The following is a 21437-nucleotide window of genomic DNA, read 5'->3' on the forward strand; positions in this document are numbered from 1 at the left end:
CTCGTAATAATACTCCACTTTCATTATGCAGCCCTATATTGTGTATTATTTTATGCCTTGAGGTACATCGTAAGGAATTCTCTCCCGCAGTGCGATACGTATAATATCATACCTACAAACCGTGGAAATACCTTCTAATTTATTCAGTTTTTCGGAACGATCGTATCGTGTGATCGATAAACCTCCGGACGGCCGACCAAGAAAACTTATCTATCGTCACGTACCGTCAACTTGATTTTGAACGATTTACTGTCGACAAATTGGGAAATTCGCGGTTCAGAAATTAATCACTTCGTTTCAGGCGAAGCGGCAGCATTTTTAGTAAATCAACATTGACATCTGAATGAATTTGTTTATATAGTATGTATAGACTTCTATTGGTCTTGACATATACCTAATAATCATCAGATCTCAATCACTGCAGAAAAATTCCGTGCAAAAAAAAAAAAAAGAAAAAAAGCAAAAAGAAAAAAACCAGTTTTCGATCTCGTTTTACAGGCATGCATGAAATTAAACCCAGTTGCATAAAAATAATTTCACAAACATTCTTTAATCAACGAGACTCAATTCGTTATGGGTGATATATGTATAATAATAACGCATGGAATATCACGTAGGTACAAGCTGGAAATAAATCGAACTGTGAAATTGTGAATGAACGTAGACTTACAATATCGACCTACGCAACTTGCAAGAATACGGTTTTAAGTAGAGGCACGTGATAATCGAGACTATCGTATTATAACTGGGAGGGAATATTTATACACATATGATCGCGACGTCGAACGAGTGGAGGAATGTGTTTGAATAATTGTGGAAATTGCGACGGGAAATCAGCGGAGCGAAATACAATAATTATCGAGTAATTAACGATAAGAAGCAATTAGCACGATCCCGGAGACAACTCGACCGCACATGGCAATAACTGTGTATTTGTATAATAATGTAAAATGTATACAAGCTGGCATTACGTATAATATGCATAAATATATGTATATGTGTATATATATATATATATATATATACATATATATAGGTATAAATGTATGTACGCTACGCGCAAATGAATGTCATCGACGCGATGCCTCTGCGATGCTTGACGCGATAGTACAAAGTGAGAGAATGACTGCAGACTGACGCGACACGCTGTATAGTCGATTGACCTGCGCAAATACAAAGGCGATATCGATAATGATAACTGATTTCCGTTAAGGGTGGATGCATTGAAAATGGAGAAGGATGAGAAATCGGAGAAACAGCCATGTCGAATTTTCACGAACGCGAACGTTTGGTTTACGTGCGAGAACGTAAAAAAGTTGAAACGCAAAAAGCTCGGTAGAAACTTTGAGTACACAAAAAAAAAGAAGCTCGGTATATATTCTTATTCGTTCCTTACGAGATAATTGTACACTTGGACTTTGCGTGTCAACCAGTTTTCACAGATTTTAAAAATCCTATAACGATCTACAGATTTTCGCTTCTTCGAAAGTCCGCTAACTACTGTGATCCTTATATTTTCCAATCCATCTGTACAATTTTACCCGCAGCCTGAGAAGTGAAGAAGTATATCGGAAAACAATTTTTGGTCAATTAGTCAAATACGGCGAGGGAAATGTTATAAACTCCGACAAGAAGGTGATCGGAACAACAATCCGCGTTAACAAGTTAAAACCGGAATTTATCCGAACCAAAAGAAAAGAAAAAAGGAAAAAGAAAAAAAAAACACTCCTTTCGCCCAACAATCTTACAGTCGGCGTATTTGGATAAATTGACCGTCGCGTGTGTATTTATAAATAAAATAATAATTCGAGGAGCATGCTGCTAACTTTGACTGACCTGTGGGAGTTGTGGGTAAGGTGCAGGGTGTTGGGCGTCGACGATGGCGGCGGTGTCGTCCGTCGCGCGGCGTCGTCCTGGAGGGATAACGATCCGCTGTTCATCTTGCACGTGAGCCTCTTTAGTACGTCGTCCATGGACCGTTTCCCCCCCGCTGCGCTCACGCCCCCGCCGTTGTTGTTGTTGTTGTTGTTGTTGTTGTTTGTATGATGATTGTTGTTGTTCTGCGTAACGGTGTTGTTGTTGTTGTTGTGATGGGGGTTGGCGTGGTGGTGGTGATGGTGATGGTGGTGGTGGTGGTGACCGTAGTAGGTCTCCGCCGTCAGGGTGGCGGGGGGCGATCCGCACTCCGAGGAACTCGCCGGCTCGGCCACCGCCCCCGTCGTCGCCGCGGCGGCGTTCGTCTGGAGGTGGAGGTGGTTGTAGCCCTGGAGGGAATCGGCGCTCGTCTGTAGGAACACCATCCTCTGCCGCTTTGCCGCCGGTGGCGAATTAGCCGGCGACGGTGAGGGCGAGTCCCGGGGATCGTGCTCGCTCGGCGTTGCCGGCGACGAACAGCCCGACGACTCGCACTCGCCCCTCTGCAGGGGGTGGTTGTAACAATCCTCGATCGCGCCCTCGGTAGGGGCCGAGTTCTCCTCGGTTGTTACGCTCTCGACAACCCGGAGGACCGCCGACGACGCCGTCTCTTCCTCCTCGTCGGTACCACCCACAGTTCCCGTCCCGCCCCCACCTTCCGATAGCTTCGTTGGCGGCGACTTCCTCTTCGAGGACATTCTTACTCTGCGACAGAAAACATTCGGGGGGAAAAACGTAGGTATTTTTGACGAATTCCAAGCCGTGGTCAAGGATTAATTTATTTCTTTCTTTTTTTTGTTTGTTCGTTTTTAACAACCCTCGAATACGGAACGAGTAGGTATAATTATAAGATGACAATTACGTGGAGCCGGTATTTTATAAAAGCCACTTTAATTTAATAAAATTTTACCTTCTAAACAGCTTTTTTGATTTTATCTCCCGGCTCGGTTTTTTTCAGATTCTTATTAAAAACGTGCACATGTATTTCGGGTCCGGAGATGATACCTAAATCTTAACAATCGCGAAAAAAAATTTGTCAATTGTTTCACGGAACAATTTTATTTTTGCTTTGTTCCATCGTAAGTACATTGAGAATTTATCATATATTTGGTAAAATCAGTAAATATCCTTGCTCAATTGGGGTGAGTATAGTGGAAGAAAATGACGTGATCAATTGTAGGAATGATTCGTTTTTTTTTTATGTTTTCGCGACACAAAATTTGGATCATCTTTTTATTAGGGATATTTTACAAAAACGAAAATCGAGAATGAAACTAGCTCATCGTCCTATGATTACCTCCTCGTACATAAGACATCCGTGAAATATTTTCAATATGAAAATTGGTCCCCTTTCACACGCCTGACCGCGTCTAATCTCCGTGTGAGAAAACTTTAGCGATGCAATAACATGAGTCTAACGAAAAAAAAAAAAAAATAAAAAGAACAAAAACTAAAGGCAAATAAACGAACCCATTCCTGTATAAATTCCACTTTACGAGGAAGAAGAAATAGATTTTTACTGAAATAACAATCGATCGAACCATTTTTCAATGTCCGCATATGACGCACATGACGCATACATATATCGGTGATTTTAAATTGCCGACCGGTTTTTCAATAATAACGCCATGGAGATATACTCGCGTGCCTCTATATTTCCACGTCTGGCTAAGCGAAGCTGCTAATTATTTTTGACGTACGTCTCCGCAGATTGTGCCTTGCGTACATTCCGGCACTCCGCGCGCCTCGAACTTCGATCACGAGAAGGCAGGTTCGATCCTGAATCATCTAGCTAAGGGTGCAGTGAAGGGCGATTTCGTAATTACGAGAGAGAGAGAGAGAGAAGGAGAGAGAGATCGCGGGTCCTCAAATTGCGAGTCGCTACATATTGACCGGAAGTGCAGTATAAGCAACATCCGTTGCAGGTGATTGATTCCAATACGTTATGTATATAGAGAAATCCCTGCAAAGACATTCCGCGATACGTGTTATATGCGTTATACCTTATAGACGGAATAATATCGAGGGCGAGAATCTCGAGATATGCCAAACATCCGAGATGTGAGAGAGAGAGAGAGAGAGAGAGAGAGAGAGAGAGAGAGAGAGATATTCTCTCCGATATATATTCGTCGCCTATCCAGCAGTATAATTTCCTTTGGCAAATTAGACAGCTAAATCGCTTGATCGCGTAGTAGCTATAGTATCGGGAATATTACTCGGTAGCAAAACGATTTATGTATATAATGGTTTTGAATTTCGGTATTTTGGATCACGGACAATTAACAGCGGAACAGCGAATAATGAGAGAAAGAAGTTAGATTCGTACACCTCAAGGGGCGATGATATTTATTATCTTGGTCGGCCGAAACCGCGGGTCCGAAAACCGATGAGAATAAGAATGATGCGATAATCGCGTGTGTCGCAAGAGGCTTCACATTCTTTATACACGGCGTGGCGCGTCAAGAAGCGTATTACATATTCCATTATCTTCGTATATCGGGCAAGACGAGGAGGTTCAGACCGGGGTCACAGCCTGCGCTGTTCGAGTTATACTTTTATTATTCTTCGTATAATAATATTAGAATCGAGATAATAGCGCGCGCAATATCCCGTCACAGAATGAGAAACGTGGGGAGAGAGATAGAAGAAATTCAAAAATTGAGGAAAGAAAGAGACCGAGCACGCGTCAGCGGGACCCGTTAACGCGTTGTAACAAGGAACGTTGATCGTCATGCGGAGACGAGTTAGGAAACAGAGACGATCACGTTGAAGCCGGGTGTTAGCAAAGTATGAGGAGCGTGTCGCCTAGCTCCGTTGGTTTGCATGTCGACGAACAAAAATCGGTGCCCTCGATTTTTAACAACGAGATTTTATCCATCCGTCGAGCGTTGTTCGTTGCTTTTTTTCTTTTCTTTTTCTTTTTTGTTACGCATTTTATTTTTTAAATCAGAATTAACCGAAGGCTCCGTAAGCCCGTCGAAAATTCATCTTGTTACCTTGTGGTACCTGTACGCGATTTCACTCGTCGAGCGACGTTATTGATACTCGATCGTGCCTACCAAATTTCTGTATAAAGAAGATTAAACAGATGAAAAAAAAAAAAAAAAAAAACCTTAGGAATAATTCAAACGTTTTGTACGCGCTCCTGACGACGAGACATTTATTGAACGTTTGTTCTTTGATTCTAAGATATAAATTAGTTCTGCTTGACGCGATGAAGTTTTTTATTTATTACATCTTCGATGCCCAGTAAATACGTAACTTATTTCGATCGTTAAGAATTTTATTTACTTCGTCAAGTTACTTCACCTAATAATGATATATAGATAACGTCATTTTTTTGACACTGTAAAATCAGTAAAACTTTCGTCAATTTGGTAATATTATCAACAACTTGGTAGAAGCGGCGATCAAATTCTTTAATCCGTATAAAATTCTTTAGCGTTGCAAAGAACAATCACGTTTATCGCTGACGTTTAAACAATCCAACATCACAACGTCTCGTTTCTTCAAATACCAAGGAAAAAAGAAATTCCCAACTTGAGCGAAATTCGATACGCGCACACGGAATTTGGCGGGGTCAAAGCGCCAGCTCCGATGCCCCCGGATTATAAGCAGACCGGCAAAAGATGTGCTTTAGGATTGTCTTTTGGGAGCCGCGGTTATATATAAGGCGTCCTGCGAAAGAATGAAGAGAAAAGAAAACAGCGAGGTGCGGTAAAAAGTTGAAATAAACAAATGAATAATTAACCGAGGAGAGGCAAAAGGATGGAGAGAGAGAGAGAGAAGAGGAACAACAGGTCCTGGAAGACGGAGGAGACCCGCAGCTATTGGCTACCCGCTGGGAATCTTTGGCGTTCCGAAGTCTCCGGGGTAATTAATAGACCCGACCAACTATAAGTTACGCCGGATAATGTCCACCATATTTTATTTAAATGGGATTCACCGCGACGATCCGTTTAGCACGAGAGACCCTCGGCCTAATTGCTGCACCAGCGGGACAGAATCCGCAGCAGCAATTTCGCGTGCACTTTTTACCCTCCGATTCTCTCCGACTCATACTTTAAACATTCTCTCCGATGGTTACAGCAGCTTTCGATTAATACCCCGTTCGACTTAGCGGTTTGTCAAAACGCGCTACCGTTTCACTCTCTGTATATTACACGGGTACGATGTGAAAATTAAACTGAGAAACGAATTACGTACCGGTTCTTTTTTCAGCTTTTAACGCGATACCGTTTTCGGTCAAACGACGCGGAGAAAATTATTCGTTTCTCCGTCGTCAGAAAAACACGAGCAAAGGATAAAATTTGTCGATACGTCGGCAGTCGGAGGTTATGATTTTTCCTCAAGCATTTAAATACCAAAATCCATACGCGTTGTACGTAATAAATGATACGACTTGCGTCAAACCCTTTCCGTCCGTAGCACTGACACTTAGCGTTAAATATCTCGTGTGTAAATAGCGGAAGCAATATTGACGTTTTGGTAAACATCATTAAGACGACGTCGAGGAAATAATTACTTTCAATCAAACGATGATGGAAGCGAGTGAAAATATTTGTGGTAAAACGCTCGAAAGCACTGTACGTATACGCATAATCCGATCCGATAGTATCTGTCAGAGCGTCGTGCCTACTTCTTCGATCTGACAGTTGTATACAAATCGTCGGACGTTGTTCCTAAAACTTTTTGCATTCGTATTTAACGAGTGTGCGAGATATCGACTTTGAGTGAGATTAGGAAAACTCGAAGATCCATCCTTACGGCAGGGAAATATCTGCAAGCGGAAACGATCCGAATGTATATATTTAACAGTAAATATACATACATGTTATAATAAATTATCGTACACCGTATGTAACAAGCGCTGTAACGCATATCGCGTTGTTGTATAACGGAGACAATATAATGGGGTTTAATCGAGACGTATAAGCGGCGATCGAGCTATCGGTGAAAGGTCAAACACATCGATCCCGCGGTGATGTTACGCTCAGATATACGTACAACGTGTACCGAATACACCCGATACATCGCGTTATATTATTATATTACATTATATTATATTAGGTATACGTATAATCAAGCAGCGATAATGCGGTATCATTGAAAGCGATGTTATGACTATATTTAAAATCACGACTCTGCAGAGCTTTATCAACAGCCTCGGTCTTGGTTGTATTATAATATATACGTATAATTTGTATAATATGCTTGTGTGCAATAATTTGTGTACACGTTAGCGATAGTACAAGCAATGCCGTAGGAATGGAGATGCAACGAGAAATGAAAAAGTTCACCGTCCTCGTCCGTCTCTCTTTACTCCATTGTGATCATAGCAGACGGACCTTTTCCTTCGGCGTGCGTGTGTTACTTATTTATTACACGTATGTCGTACATTCATAAATTCCGCGCACAGGCTAATAATCGCATTAAAAACAACAGCGAAGACTTATACGTACAATAACGATCAGCGGCAATTCAAGAGATTGTGAAAAATCTTTCTCGTTCAAGGTCCGCGATAAGCTGTTTATTCCGGAAAAAAAATCTCAACATAAATTATCATGTAGGATGTGCATGTACGATTCGGACAATTGAACTTGTATGTACTTATACTTCGGTCGGCTGCATCATTTTGCACAAACTTTCGTATTACAACGGTTACGCGGGGTCGGTGTTACAGGCCGACGGGTTCGATTACAAAATCACTCGAAATGTTTTACGCATGCGCAACGCCATTCTCAAAGAATTTACATTTTTTCCTACCGATCGTACGATGAACGGAAGTCGATGACACGGATCACGATCAAAGCCTTGTATGTATATCTATAATTCTTGTTCCACTGTCAGTTTCTATCATCGTTTCTTAACGAATTAATCAAATAGCCGCGTAGATCTTAGGAAGACGGTCCATTATTTTATTTCTTCAAGTATCCGGATTAACTGCAGGCAATAGAAGCTTCTTAATCTCGCGGCAAAAACGAATTGCCATTATCACGGACGAACATATCTGGCAGAGAATTATATGACACGAGAATCTGTTACGCGGTCGATGCAATCGTATATACATAGATATATATACAATTCGAGGTAAAAAAGAGAAAAAAAAAAAAAAAAACAATCTCATATAACAGCTCAGTAACAAAATGACGAATAGATAACGGCCGATGAAAAGAAACGGTGAAGAACGAGGGCGTAAAACCATCTACGATTGGAATGATTTTCGTCAAGAGAGGCAAAAGCACGCACCCCGTGGTCTAGGTCGCATTAACTTGAGGGCGAAAAGCCCGAAACTGGCATCTGTTTGGGTTCAAGTAGCCCGGAGGGTCGAACCTCGAGTCGACTTCCGCCGTCGAGGAGGGCGCATAAACGCGGGTGCGGTGTGAGAAAGAAGCCGTTCGCCTAATTCGAGAAATAGCAATAGCTGGGTGGGGGTGGTCGGAAAGTGGGTTTGCGGAAGGCTGAACGTCGACGGAAGGACAACCGAGCGCATTGTAATCCGTTTACGCGGTGAAGGCGGTTATCGAATGACGCGGGGGCGATTACCCCGGCCCCGGATTTCACCCTCCAGGAACCCCTTCCGGTTCGCGAACCCTTTTCGCCCCGACACCATTTTCGAACGAACCGACCCACCTTCCCTTCCGCGTTCCGCTGCGCTAGTTCTGTTCTCCCAATTCCAGTCACAGCCGCAGGTAGGCACGATGTGTAGGAAATTAAATTGGAAAGTATCGAATCTCGAATGCGCGTCGATTAAAGTTGGGAAAATTTTACTGCACACAAACGTATGTGACAATTATATGTGCCCGTAGCGCAAGAAGTTGTCATATATTACACGTAATTATACAAGTAAATCGTGCTCGACGATATGTAGGCCGCGAAGAATCCGGGAGAATATAACACATGTGTAATATATAAAGCGATACATTGAACGTTGAAGTTGGATACTTTGTGGCGGGTTGTGGTTATCACCGTTTAATAAATCAAACGCGGTATAATCAGAGTGGAAAATGTTTCTTTTGTGTAGATAAGTTGCACGCGTTTGTTTACGTACACATGTCACGAAATGCGCGCGCGAATTGTCTTGCGTGATCGTTGATAAAATAATCAATCGTCGGTGGGTACGTATGTATAAAATTATACGCTTGCAATACACATGCGACACCTCAAATCGCAGATCGATTGTCGCGTAAAAGAACAACAACATCCACTTCGTTAAGTAACAAACGTATCAAGTCATTATTCCTCAATATCTGCATACGTAATATCGTTTTAACGAATTAAAAAGCGGTAAACAATTTGTTTTTTTTTTTTTTTTTTAATAAAAAACAACGCGTGATCTGACCTTACTGAAACGATTACGTTATTTCGCAGCAGACTGTATTACATCATGACTATAAGATACCTTCGGTATTACATCGATTCATTGTTACATTCTGTCAAATCACGAGATTGAAGTCAATAGCGTTATCGTAACGAAACGTTGGGGAAATAAAAGTCGCTATTTTCTTATTTTAACAATAACTTTGAAGGAACGAAGATTCGAAAACATGAGTACGTTTCGATTCCAAAATCACGGAGTAACGGTTTTACGAACGGTATCAAATCAGCAAAGCGTCGTGAATCAATGATATTCAACGTCTGCAATTAAGATCACTGCTTCATTGTCGATTTAGCGTTAGCCTGCAAAAACACTGTACCTTAAACGCATCAGACCGGTACCATAAACGGCAATAAATCACATTTCAGCTCTCCGTGAACAGGGTATAAAAAAACAACGGAATAGGTAATTTTTTCGCACGTCACTCCCGCGCATCGGTTAATTTTTATAAACAAAAAGTCGATACCGATCCGGTGTAATCTGCAGGAATACGGTTCCCTGGAAATGATAAAAAAAAAAAAAGCTCGACGGCCGTTCTTCGGCAAGAGACGAAGTTCGCGGGGGTGATGGTGGGGTCGGTGTCGTCGTTAGTATTCTTTATAGAAGACAGAGCAGCGTGGGATACGTTCTACATAATGGAGTCCCGGCGTAGCGTCTCTTCTTTTGATGCTCAAGTTCCGTCGACCGTTCTCTCTTGTTTATGTATGAGCGCGCGGACTCCACCCACGCCCTAGCTGCTGCAGCCTCCTCGTCGTCGGGAGATGATGCCGCTGAATATCCACCCTGGAAAACGCCACCCTGCACACACCCGCAAAGTGCACCGCGCCGTGCAAAACCTGCGGCTGCGTGCAACGAACTACGATGACGTCAACCAGGGCTGATTCCGAGTTCTGAAATAATACCCGTGGTCTTTGCGAATTGGAATTCGCGTAACGTTGAGGGAGAAGATTGAGATTTTTTTTTACAATCACTGTTACTTCGCGAAAGGGTTCAGAGCTTGCGGTTTTACGAATTGTTACACGCATCTACGCTTTGCTTCGTTATTCCTGTATCGTTTAACCGAATTTCAGACGACTCCTTGCGTAACTCAGTGGTTTTTTCGATAGAACACGTTACATGTGCGATCCAATTTTGTGGGGTGATTTCTCAGCTTCTAGGATTCACCATCCGAACTCGCAATGAGAGTATCACGGTTCATCCATTGGCCCGTCTCTTCGCTCTAATTATAACTGATTATATTGATGAATAATTTGATAAACGAAATCTGTTGCGTGTCTTAACCTGAAATATTAATTTTCAAGTTTCAATTACAGTTTTTCATACATATTCGAGTGTGAACGGATGTATTATTATTATCTCAGAGCCGTGGTTAAGTACAAGCTTCGGCTATTCGACAACCCTATGCATGTCTTATAAATCGAATAAAGGAAGGTCCGATGGATGCAACTAGAAATCGGAAGCTCCGTAGTATAATATTTAACTCATCGCCTATCAAATATCACGACTTCAAAATCTTTCCCTAAATTTTTGCTCACTGCCAAATACTTTTTCACAAACTTGAAGATGATACCTTCATTTTATATACAATTCGATAAACGACTAATTATCATTTTCAAAAATCAGCATAATATTAAGATCGTCCATACGTTTCAATTAACTTTCAATTTTTCCATAATCATTTGTAATTACACGATGAACTTTTCCGGGGGAGTTGTCAGGTACGAAAGCGTGATGCAATGTTGAGTAAAATCATGCGTAAAAAGAGTCCCTTGATTCTACAACGACACACCGTATTATATTAAAAGTTGAAAAAGTCGTTTTGTAACACCGTGGCTATTCTATATCTCTCCTCGCCTCCGAATACGAACGAAGCAGCGACACGCGGAGTCGTCGTTCGCGGATAGGAATGCATAATATACATACGGAAGATGACGATCATTCGGGATTTTTCTAGAGAGTTAGAGGTATAATTCCGGAGTCCGAAGACCGATCGCCGGGCAGCCAAGGGGCTATAAAACCCGCGTTGTTATCTCGAGATGAATGAACTTCCGGCGTCACTAATTTGCTACGGTTTGGTAACGGTATCCGTTGACTAATTGATGGCCCCCTTAAAAACAAAGAATTTCAACAGAGAGTAGAGCAAAAAAAGGAAGAAAGAAAAAAAAAATCCCAAAAAAGAACCGGCATTTCTTTCGAGATATATTGCCTTTCGAATCAGATCCGATGTAGCCGGTAACAAACGGAAAATGCTCCAGTTCCTCCAACCTCCAACGGTCGGTTTCAAATTTCTACTCCTCGCGTCTCTTAACAGCATAAAGTCGAGTTTCTCTGCTCCTCCTACAGCCAGCAGCGGCTTCTTGGGTTTCGGATTGGGGAAACTTTCCGAAACTATATATTCCCTCGCATCTCGGAGTTTAGGAGGGGTTGTGGTTTTTTCACGGCTAATTAAAGTCAGCGGTCGAACGTATACAAGTACAGGGACTAAGCTTCTTCTGCGGAAGTTGAGAAAAAAAAAAAAGGATGGGGGGTTGGGTAATCAAGGAAAAAAAAGACAAACAAACACGGTAAAATTAAGCAGCCACCTTTGTTCTATGCATGTACCTTATTACCCCGTGCATGCACGTACGTACGAACACGTATGAAAAGCAACAACCACGTGTTCGGATAACCTACGTCTTTTCTACACCTCGTCGCTAAGGAGAAGCTGATGGATAGCTTCTCGAGTGACTTTGATTGCCCCTGCGCCTAGTTTCAATCCCGTTGTACCGAAAAGATTTATTAACTCCCAAAGAGAGTAAGAGAGGAGAAATATTTATTCGATGAAAGGAATTTACACGCAGTAGCTGAATCGTTGTGGGTGAAAACGAGTATAATAATAAAAAGATGTACGTTAGAGTGGGAAGTAGAGGAAGAAAAAGGGGCTGAAAAGCAGACCGAGAAAGCTCCCGGTCGAATTTCATAATTGAAGAGTAGACGACGGGCGAAACGGTGCAGTATATGTATATATATATGACTACCGGGCCGTCTACATTTTCCAGTATTTGTTTTATTATTTATGATCCCGGTAAACGGATGAAAAATTGGCAACCACGAATAATTTGCACCAGTGTCGTTCGTTCGACACTCACAATGAGCAACAACGTCGTATGCAACACCCACCTATAACAGTATAGCCGTAAGACGTTTATGCATGTACAAATATACATACGTGTGTATATAAAGCATACGTTAGCTGTATCTCGCGTATTTTGTAATCCATTCGCGCGATGTACGAAATACGTAGGTATAGAACTGTATAAATTTGACCGGTAAAATTGATCATCTTCCTTTAACCTTTGCGCAATCGCACGTCTCCGTGGATTCTTCTCCTATTGTTTTGCAATCTATTTTCATGTAAATACATTAATGTATGGGTATGTAAACACGATTGAGAAATATAAATTTGACAAAAATTCTGGCACGAAGTTTCGATGCTGGCAAAGTGGATACGGAAATTATCTAGAAAAGCTTGTTGTTGCGGACCGTTTCTTGCGGTTATATATTTTTTGGGATAAAGCGATAGATCCGAGGTATAACAAACACAATGCGATGCTCCGCCATGCCGTAGGTATAAGGCGGGTTATACGCAACTAATAATAAAATGAAGATTCTTCCGCAATGAATAAAAATAACCCCGCAAGCGAGCGAATGACAGCTGCTTTGAGAGAAGAGACTAAGGCGAGCCGGCGGCGATTCTTCTAAAATCCGCCCGCAGCTGATATTTCTCTTGCACAACGTTTTTGTTCTTCATCCGCATCGAATAGCTATATTTTCATCTCTGTTTTTTTCTCCTATTCTTAATACCCATACCGTTTCAACAATCGTTCCTAACGATGTGACGGCTTCGGGCCGACGCTGAATAGACGTAAATAATGTGACAAGAACTTCCGACTTCATCTCCGTCTCAATCTGTATAACGGAGAAAAATAAAGGATTAATAAAAAAACCACAATTCCCTCACGCAAACTTGGCCCGTTTTTATTATTTTTCGCAAATCGATCAATTAGCTGAGTTCTCATACGCGCGGTAGGTACCTACATATTTTATTCATCGTTACAATCATTGTTTTTCAATCTTCGTCGTTTAGTTTCCCTTTTATCATTCTATAAATAATAATATACGTGTGTATTAATACAGCTTGGGCTGCGGTCGTTTATATTTAGATACCTGGTATCTTCCTGAACCCATTAATAGTTTCTCATCTGCCGCCGTAGCTTTGCCAACACGTTACACACACTCGCAGGTATAGTAATATTACATACTCATCCGTATACCCGATTAAAAAATGAATATCCTCAAATTTCCCACATCAACGTATTCAAATATTCATTTCGCACGATCGTCCAAGACAAGGATGGAAACGTGTGCAAAGTTCAAGGTCGAATATCCACCGTAGACGCGAGTAAATTTCCCCTCGTCAGAATATCTGTATACACATATATACACTGGTAGAAATTCCTTCCGAGATCTGGGATCGCAGAAACGCGATATAATCGAAAGGTTCATTAATCGGAGTCTGTAATATCGCTGGAAGTGCGTGACTAACGAAAAATCCTCCGAATTCATTCGCATTATATCGAAACGCCGTGGGTATATAACCAACGAATTCCGGTTGACTCAGTCGAAATCTATTCCTCCTCATTCCCCCTTACCTTTCCCCCCTGCCTCTCTCTCAGCAATATCTCCTTACCGCATCGGCGGAGAAATAAATAAATGAATCTGTTTCCTCTTGAAAATCGGTAGGACGGAATAATAGCGTACTCGTCGCACAGGGTATACGAATAAAAGAAAGCTTAGAAAGTAGGCCCAAAGAGAATTTCGCTGCTCTCTTGATCTTCTCTCTCCGAGAAGAGTCGATCCGGCTGGTGTCGACTGCCGAATTCTGTACCATCACCAGCAGCAGTAGGAGCGGCAGACGCTATCGGTCCGGACAGTTTCACGACAATCGCTGCATCCGCGAAGGACAAAGCTTAGCCTGTCCTAGAATTGTACGGATCAGATCGTCGTCCCGTGGACCACGAGGAGAGAGGCCTGCTGGCCGAGAGGAAAGAGGAGAGAGGAGAGAGGGGCGAGGGGGGGAGAGGGAGGAAAGAGGCGGCAGGTTGGGTTAGGCTCAGCCAAAGTGGGGCCATGTGTTCAGTGTCAAGTTGCGCTAGATGTTGGTCGAGTTGGCCGGGTTCCTCTTCGAATCCACCGTCCTCGTCTTCATCGTCTCTGCTAGCCGAGGTTTTAACCTATCCGCGTTGCGGCTGCGGCTGCGGCTGCGGCTGCACGTGCACGCGCCGCGTTTCTACCGTACTAGAGAAGAGCTTGAGGCACGCGGAGGGCGATACGCGTGCATTTCGAGACGAGACTTGGTCCACGCACGGAGGCTGCGCGCTTAGCGTATAGTCTGGGAACAAAGCTCTCAGCATCTGGAACGCGTTAGAGGTTTCCCGGCCCCCTCCTCTCCTCTCCTCTCCTCCTCTCCGCTCCTCACCTCTTCTCTTTCCTCTTCTCTCCGCTCCGCGTCACCCACATCTGCCTTATAGCTATACGCTTTCGGTGAAACTACACACGAAACGCGACGTCGTCGACGGGTCTTTTCGTTACTTGTACGTAGACACCCGCCTGCGTTGTAATATCTTGCGTGTATTGTAACCACCGCCTTCGTCTCTCTCAACTAGGCCGGGGAACGTCGACGAAACAAAGAAATCAGAGCGCCAGCTATGCAGGCCTCCCTTGACATCGCCCAACTTTCTCACATTCGTCATACTCTGGAGGCGAATGCTTCGTGCCTGATGCATCTTGGAAAACCACTGCACCGAACACTCTGGGATCTTTCCTCAAGTTGACGGGAAGAGTTGGGGATTTATTTTTTTTATCGTACTCGTGACTACGATACCAAAATTGTATTACTCTTGAACTCGTAGAAACAATCGAAACTGCACTCACTGGTAGATCGTGTTTGACACAAGTTGGGTAAAACACGCGTGCAACGTAAATTTGTGTACAATTATACGAGGAGGAAAGACTTGAAGATCGGAACGTGGTTAAAGAATCAAGTTGCACTCGATATGCAAAAATTTGCTATGAATTATGTTCGTTTTGCATTGAAAATGATATCCGTATTTTAACAATTCTCACGATTATTCATCAGTCTAGAAAAATTATGTGTCACATAGGCAAGCTTTCGCTGTTATTTGTATCTTCTTTTCTCACAGTATTCTTAGAATTTTTCATTCTAAGAAATCGGACGAATTCAAACGAATTTCACGCACGACAAATCTTGAGCTCTCATCTCAAGTACTCTCAATTATATATTTGAACACTAAAAAAAAAAGGTTAGTAATTTTTGCGATCCCCTTTGAGCGTACAATTTTCATCCGCTTAAACATGTCTAACCCAAACGCCAATGTCGTCGGTAATTATCTCACATCTGCATCTTTAAATTTCAATTCCCATGCTCAATTCGGGTATTCTGCAACCGGCGTCCTCACCCCGACATCTGCGGAACACTCAGACGAGGACTCGTACACAAGGGGGTGTCTGAGGGTGAAGGATCACCGAGTAATCGGTCAATATAGGTGGTAGAAGAGAAGAGCCCCGGATAATCACTCGCCGATCATCGGAAATAAGCCGGAGGATTAGTTCTCTTTGCAGGTTATAACGGAAGATGAATTACGGCCTTCGGAGGGGTTCGAGAAGGGGAACGCGAATGAACGGATCCTGCGGAAATGCGAAACGCTTCGAATGTTCGCGCGCGCTTGTAATCTCATTCGTATTAATCACTCTTTCGTTACACACGATGATTTCGGTTTGTTCCAACGGTATAAAAGTACAACTCTTAGAAATTTAAATCTTTAATTGTAGACGAGTGATCGAACCTGAATATCACCTTGACCATTTTTTTCAAATTATTGTCGCACGGTCGCTGCAGTAGCGAGGAAGAAGTAGAAGATGAAGAAGGATTAGGAGGACGGAAATATTGGTTGTGGAGGGAAGGAGGGGAAGATGTAGTTTGAAAGGAAGAAAAGAATATGAAGAGAATAAAGCCGCGGTATCAGAGAAGCGAGAACGAGTCGCAGAGGCGTGTGACACCGTTTTAAGCCTACTTCGTTTGATGATGGTATGAGCTTAAAAATAGGCTAAAAATACCGGGACACATTAGGCGAGCTGGTGACTCTAATATTTACTGTGCCCTTGCAGTCAATTCCGAGATTCGCGTTTGAGGATATAAAAAAAAGAAGAAGAAGAAGAAGAAGATGAAGAAGACCATCTCTGACACAGAGTTGAGTTTTCGAGACTTTATGAAAAGTTTGTGTATAATACCTACATGTATACACGTATGTACGTATACTGCATGGAAGGAACGGAGAAGCGGGCGACGTTTCGTATACGCGGAACACCGTATAATATTTACCGGTTGACTTCTTCTTTGATTATTATTAACCTCTTCTCGGTAAGTCGAGCGAAAAATTGTCTATCCTCCTAGCTCGGATATACCACGGACCGTATAGATACGTACATGCGTACCACGGCGCATAGATACATAAATCGAGTGAAAAGTATATAAGTCGAAATAATGTTTCCACGCCGTTCCCTTGATGATAAAACAAACAAACAAACCGCAATTTTCAAACCGCCTTGCCCGCGAGATGATTTCTTTTCCCTCCCCATCCTCTCTGACCCTTTTTTTTCTCTTCTCTCATTTTTCACGCTTTTTCTTTCATTTTTTTTTTTTTTTTTACCCCCTGACTTTAGATTCCTGACGAGACCTACCAATAATAAATATATATCTTTTACTCTTCAGCGTGGAAAAGTGGCTCTTCATCGGGTCTGATGCGTATTTGGAGGGAGTGAAGGTGAAAAAAATTTTTTAAAAAGAAACGAAACCAAATCTTATGTTTGCCGATGTTTCTTTCCTCGACGCCTGGAGCAGCGTGCAAGCTGGATTGATCGAAGTTTGTGTAATAGAATTTCTTCAAAAAACAAAACCCTCTCTGCTGCAGCAGCTAGAGAGTTGTATAAGAAAAAGCTTTAGCGGTTTTCTTATCTATTAGTCTTCTTTATTTTTAAAATATTCTCTGTAACAATAAATCTGCAAAAAGCCTGCCCGCGTTTAGTTTCATTTTTATTTTCTCCATTTTTTCCGTCTTTTCATCATCATTTTTTTTGTCGTGCTTTTTTTTTTAACTCTCCGCTTCCGGAACAGCCGCACGCGTTGGCACCTGCAGCAAGATATTATATTCAGTGATTTGCAGGACGCGGCCTGCATGTTAAATAGATTTGTTGCAATTGCGCGGGTTTGATATACCGGAAAGTCTTCTTTACACATTTATCGAATTTTCCGGACCGCTCAGAGGTTATGAAATTATATTATTTGTCGAAAAATTTACGCGACGTATAAACGATGCGCCGCTAACGTCGTCTAGAAAAGAGATAGAAATGCGGGTCATCGGTAGCCATAATTTAATCGTAAGACATTGAGAGTTCGTAGAAAAATGCTGGAATTCTCGGAATCGCAATGGGAAAATGAAGGATCGACGACGACGGGTTTTTTTCAAAACCCACCGCCACTCCGAGCGAGCCTTCAAGTCGTCCGAGAATGAAGATGAGCAGCTCGCTCGGATGTCATAGATCCGATCTCGTCGAGGATTAGCTGACAATGTGCCCGTAATAATACGCACAATGTCAAATCCGGCACGAAGCTCAGGAATAATTGAATTAACAGCTGCAGCAGCAGCAGCAGCGGCAGCAAAAGCTCTTCTGTCCTACGGTCGAGTGGTCAAACGAGACGTCGTTTGTACTCGTCGCGGTCATGTGTGCAGTTCGTCGACGGGGTTTTATTCGCCCCAATTATTATCACACAGCGAGAGAGTTGATCCTCATTCGAGAATATTAATTTGGTCTGTTTTTCTTTCCTTTTTTTTTCGCTGCTCTTTTATTTTATTTTAAATTTATCCTCGCGACGATGAGCGAGGTGCAGAGTTAATGTATTGAGAAGAATATAAACGACAGGCTGAAAATTGACGATAATTGGGAATCGCGGGGGACATGACAGCGCTGGCGTGAAAAGCTGTTTGAAGTAAAACGACGGTGGTTTATGCGTGTATACACAGGCGCATACACGCATGCAACCCCATTATTTGTGTACCTACATCGTGCGTGTGTGTAAAGAGACGGATCTGTCGAATTGACGTTCTTTTAATTTATAATGTCTGGGGATATGGGCGGAGGAGAAGGAGGAGAGGAATAGGAAGAAGGTTCAAGCCGAAGAAACGTGACTCGTCGTTTAAAGTTTTATACGGTTTTTCCCCCAACGTCGTGGGATCTCGGTTTGGATTGTTTGAAACACGAACTGTAAATACCCCGTCGGTTGAGTTACAAAAGTCTACACAGGAGTCATTATTCTTTTTTACGATTGCAGGGCCTATTTTAAAACAACAGCATTTCCCTTTCAACGAGCGAGCGAGCGAGTTAGCTAGCTAACGAAGAAAGAAAGAAAGAAAGAAGAAGTAGAAGAAGAAGAAGAAGAAGAAGAAGAACCAGGCTACCGCTGTCTGGCTCGAAAGAAGCTGAAGGAGAAAAAGATCTGGAGAAGGAGAATAAGGAGGAGGAGGAGGAGGAGGAGGAGATACGGGAGGAAATCGACGCCGATATCCGGAAGTTGTCTCGAGGGTGAAACACCAGCAGCAGTTTTACAAGGCGTCGACGAGTTCGACGGTCGTGAATTAACCGCGGAGATGAATCGCGCGCTTACGATTAGCGGCTTCGGCATGGGGTCACTGGGTCACAGAGAACGCCGCGGCGAGGAGGCACGGAGGTCCCCATTTTCGCTCCCCCCCATCCTCCCTCTTCCTCTTCCTCCTCATCCTCCCCTACCTCCTCCACGATCTCCGATGCCCAGAGCACATGGCCTCCAGAGAAAGAGAGAAAGAGAGAAGGAGAGAAGGAGAGATGAGAAAGAGAGAGGAGGAAGACGCGGAGGAGGAAATTGGTCCGTTCGTCACGACGCACGATCGCTGCTTACACGCGTTGTAGAGCAAAATTAACAGCCGATTGTCTCCGCGTCTGGCGCCAGCGGCATATTAAAAACCGCAAAAATTGGCACCCGAACCCGATCATCGGCGGATATAGGTGTCGTACCGAATTTTAATATACCTACACTCTCGAATCGCGTCACCGAAGAGGATCCCGTTTCCAGACTTGCGTCACTTTTCCGGTCTGCTGCCAAATAAATCGGCACACAATAGCCGCGTTCTATAATCTCGCAAATTTCTCTGGCCCGGCTGACGGGGCGACCGGTGAGAATGTGAAACTTTTATCGCGAAACACGTTCGTCCCGAGGGTGCGAAATGGGGTGATGGAGGGACCCCCTCCCTCCCGAAGGGTGAAAGTGCACTTACCTGCCGATCGTGTTCATATCATGCTGCACGCCGCTTTTTGGGGTTGGCGCAGGACCGCTCGAGGAGGAGGATCAGGGTAGTAAAGCCGCGGGCACTCTCTCACCTGCACCGCACACTGCAGGTCTCACTGTTTCTGTATATTAATTTCTTTCACTGGTCGGCGATAACGTAAAACACCTGCGTGTATCTGCCTGATAATACAGGTGCGTAGGTACGGTTCACTGGGTCGCGTGTCAACCTCTCTCTTCCTCACTCCCTCTGTTCCTCTTTCTCCGTACGTACAATGGTAAACTTGGAATTTACGTTGCCCGCACGATTATCGATACATGCTTAAAAATCTCTCGATCCGCATACGATCCGGTATTTTCCCCTTCACCCCCCTTATTTAAAAATCCATACAAGGTAACTGTAACCGGGGTGTTTTAACACACTTAATCACGGGTTTATTTACCTCCTGTACAATGTAATTATCCCGATATTTATCACACTTATAGATTAACGACCCGCCCCCCGTTCGGGGAGGGGAATCCCCTTAGTGACGTGATCGCGTGTTGATGTTTCAATATGGGTATAACACTGTATCGTACGATCAACTGGGAATGTTGGTTTTTTTTTTCTTTGCTTTATTCTTGTTTCGTTTTGTTTTGTTTTTTGTTTTTTTTTTTTAATTATTTTCTCTCGTTACCACGCGACACGCGGCGGTTCCAGAGGTCCTCCGAACCAGTTGCCGCGGCGGAAGTCACTACCGAGTCTGCAGGGTGCAGTGTATCCGGTTGGCGTCGAGGGGCGCCGGGAGGGACGGGGCGGGGGGAGGGGGTTTGACGGAGGGGTGAGTGGGTGGGCGGGGGGAGGGGGGAGGACGGCGAAACCGATATGCGTAACGAAGGACGTCGTCGCCGTCTGCCTGCGACGCTACAATGGGAACAATCGCGACGTCAGAGCGTCGGCTGACTGACTGAAGCCGCGAGAAGCTTGGCGGCGGCGGCCACCGTCAAACCCTCGGTTCTCCGCGACGCTGCGCGCCGCGGCGCCCCACCCGAGGCCCTCCGCTTGCCGTCGCTAGGACCACACCCCTTTTGCCCGCGAAGCCCCGCCCCCGATCACCGACACCCACGCCGCACTCTCGCTCTGTTCTCTGCCTCCCTCCCCCTCGGATCTCTCCGGCTCTCCCTCTTTCTCCGGTTCGCTCTGGGATCGAGCAGAGAGACGCGTATATACGCGTCGTACGTACGAGAACGCACACGAGCATCGCCGCTTTTTTCTCCGCATACGCGATACCGCGGCACACCTACGTAACGCGTGTATGAAACAGCAGATAGAATCGTGCCCCGCGTCGCGACGCCGATAGTAGCGTCTTGCACCGAGTTGCGGTCGGGTGTGCGAGCTGCAGGCGAACGATGCCGGGCTCCCTTTCGTTTAGTTTCGTTTCGTTTCGTTCCGTTTCGGTGGCTGATTACCCATCCAAACGAGTGTGCAGGTGCTGTGCAGGCTGTCTTTTTCTCTTACGTCGGTCCCGGTCCGGTCGGGGGCGGCACGGTTCATTGTCACGGGCGACGGGGGCGAGGGGAGGGAATCATCCCCCTGCAGGCGCCGCGGCGCCACAGAGAAAGAGAGAGATAGAGGGAAGGATAGGAGGGAGGGAGGGAGGGAGGGAGAGAGAGAGAGTGAGAGAGAGAAAGAGAGCCGGTTCGGCGCGGGTCGGGCGTCCGGCCAATCGG

General features: G+C 44.1%; 1 protein-coding gene across 3 annotated transcripts in view; it reads right to left on the reverse strand.

Moving 5' to 3' along the window:
* Nucleotides 1–21437, reverse strand: part of LOC124306891 (transcription factor Sox-5) — a 133452-nt gene that overhangs the window by 29748 nt on the left and 82267 nt on the right. For 2 of the 3 annotated variants that reach the window (XM_046768016.1, XM_046768015.1), the window contains exons 1-2: nt 19720–20676; nt 1837–2619 (exon numbers count right to left, since the gene is read on the reverse strand). In XM_046768016.1, coding sequence (XP_046623972.1) covers nt 1837–2619; nt 19720–19736 — 800 coding nt within the window. In that variant the 5' untranslated portion in view covers nt 19737–20676. Of the gene's footprint in view, nt 1–1836; nt 2620–19719; nt 20677–21437 lie in introns of those variants that run through there. The other variant, XM_046768017.1, reaches the window with a different exon arrangement.

The sequence above is a fragment of the Neodiprion virginianus genome, chromosome 6 (assembly GCF_021901495.1).
Source record: "Neodiprion virginianus isolate iyNeoVirg1 chromosome 6, iyNeoVirg1.1, whole genome shotgun sequence".
NCBI classification, from domain to species: domain Eukaryota; kingdom Metazoa; phylum Arthropoda; class Insecta; order Hymenoptera; family Diprionidae; genus Neodiprion; species Neodiprion virginianus.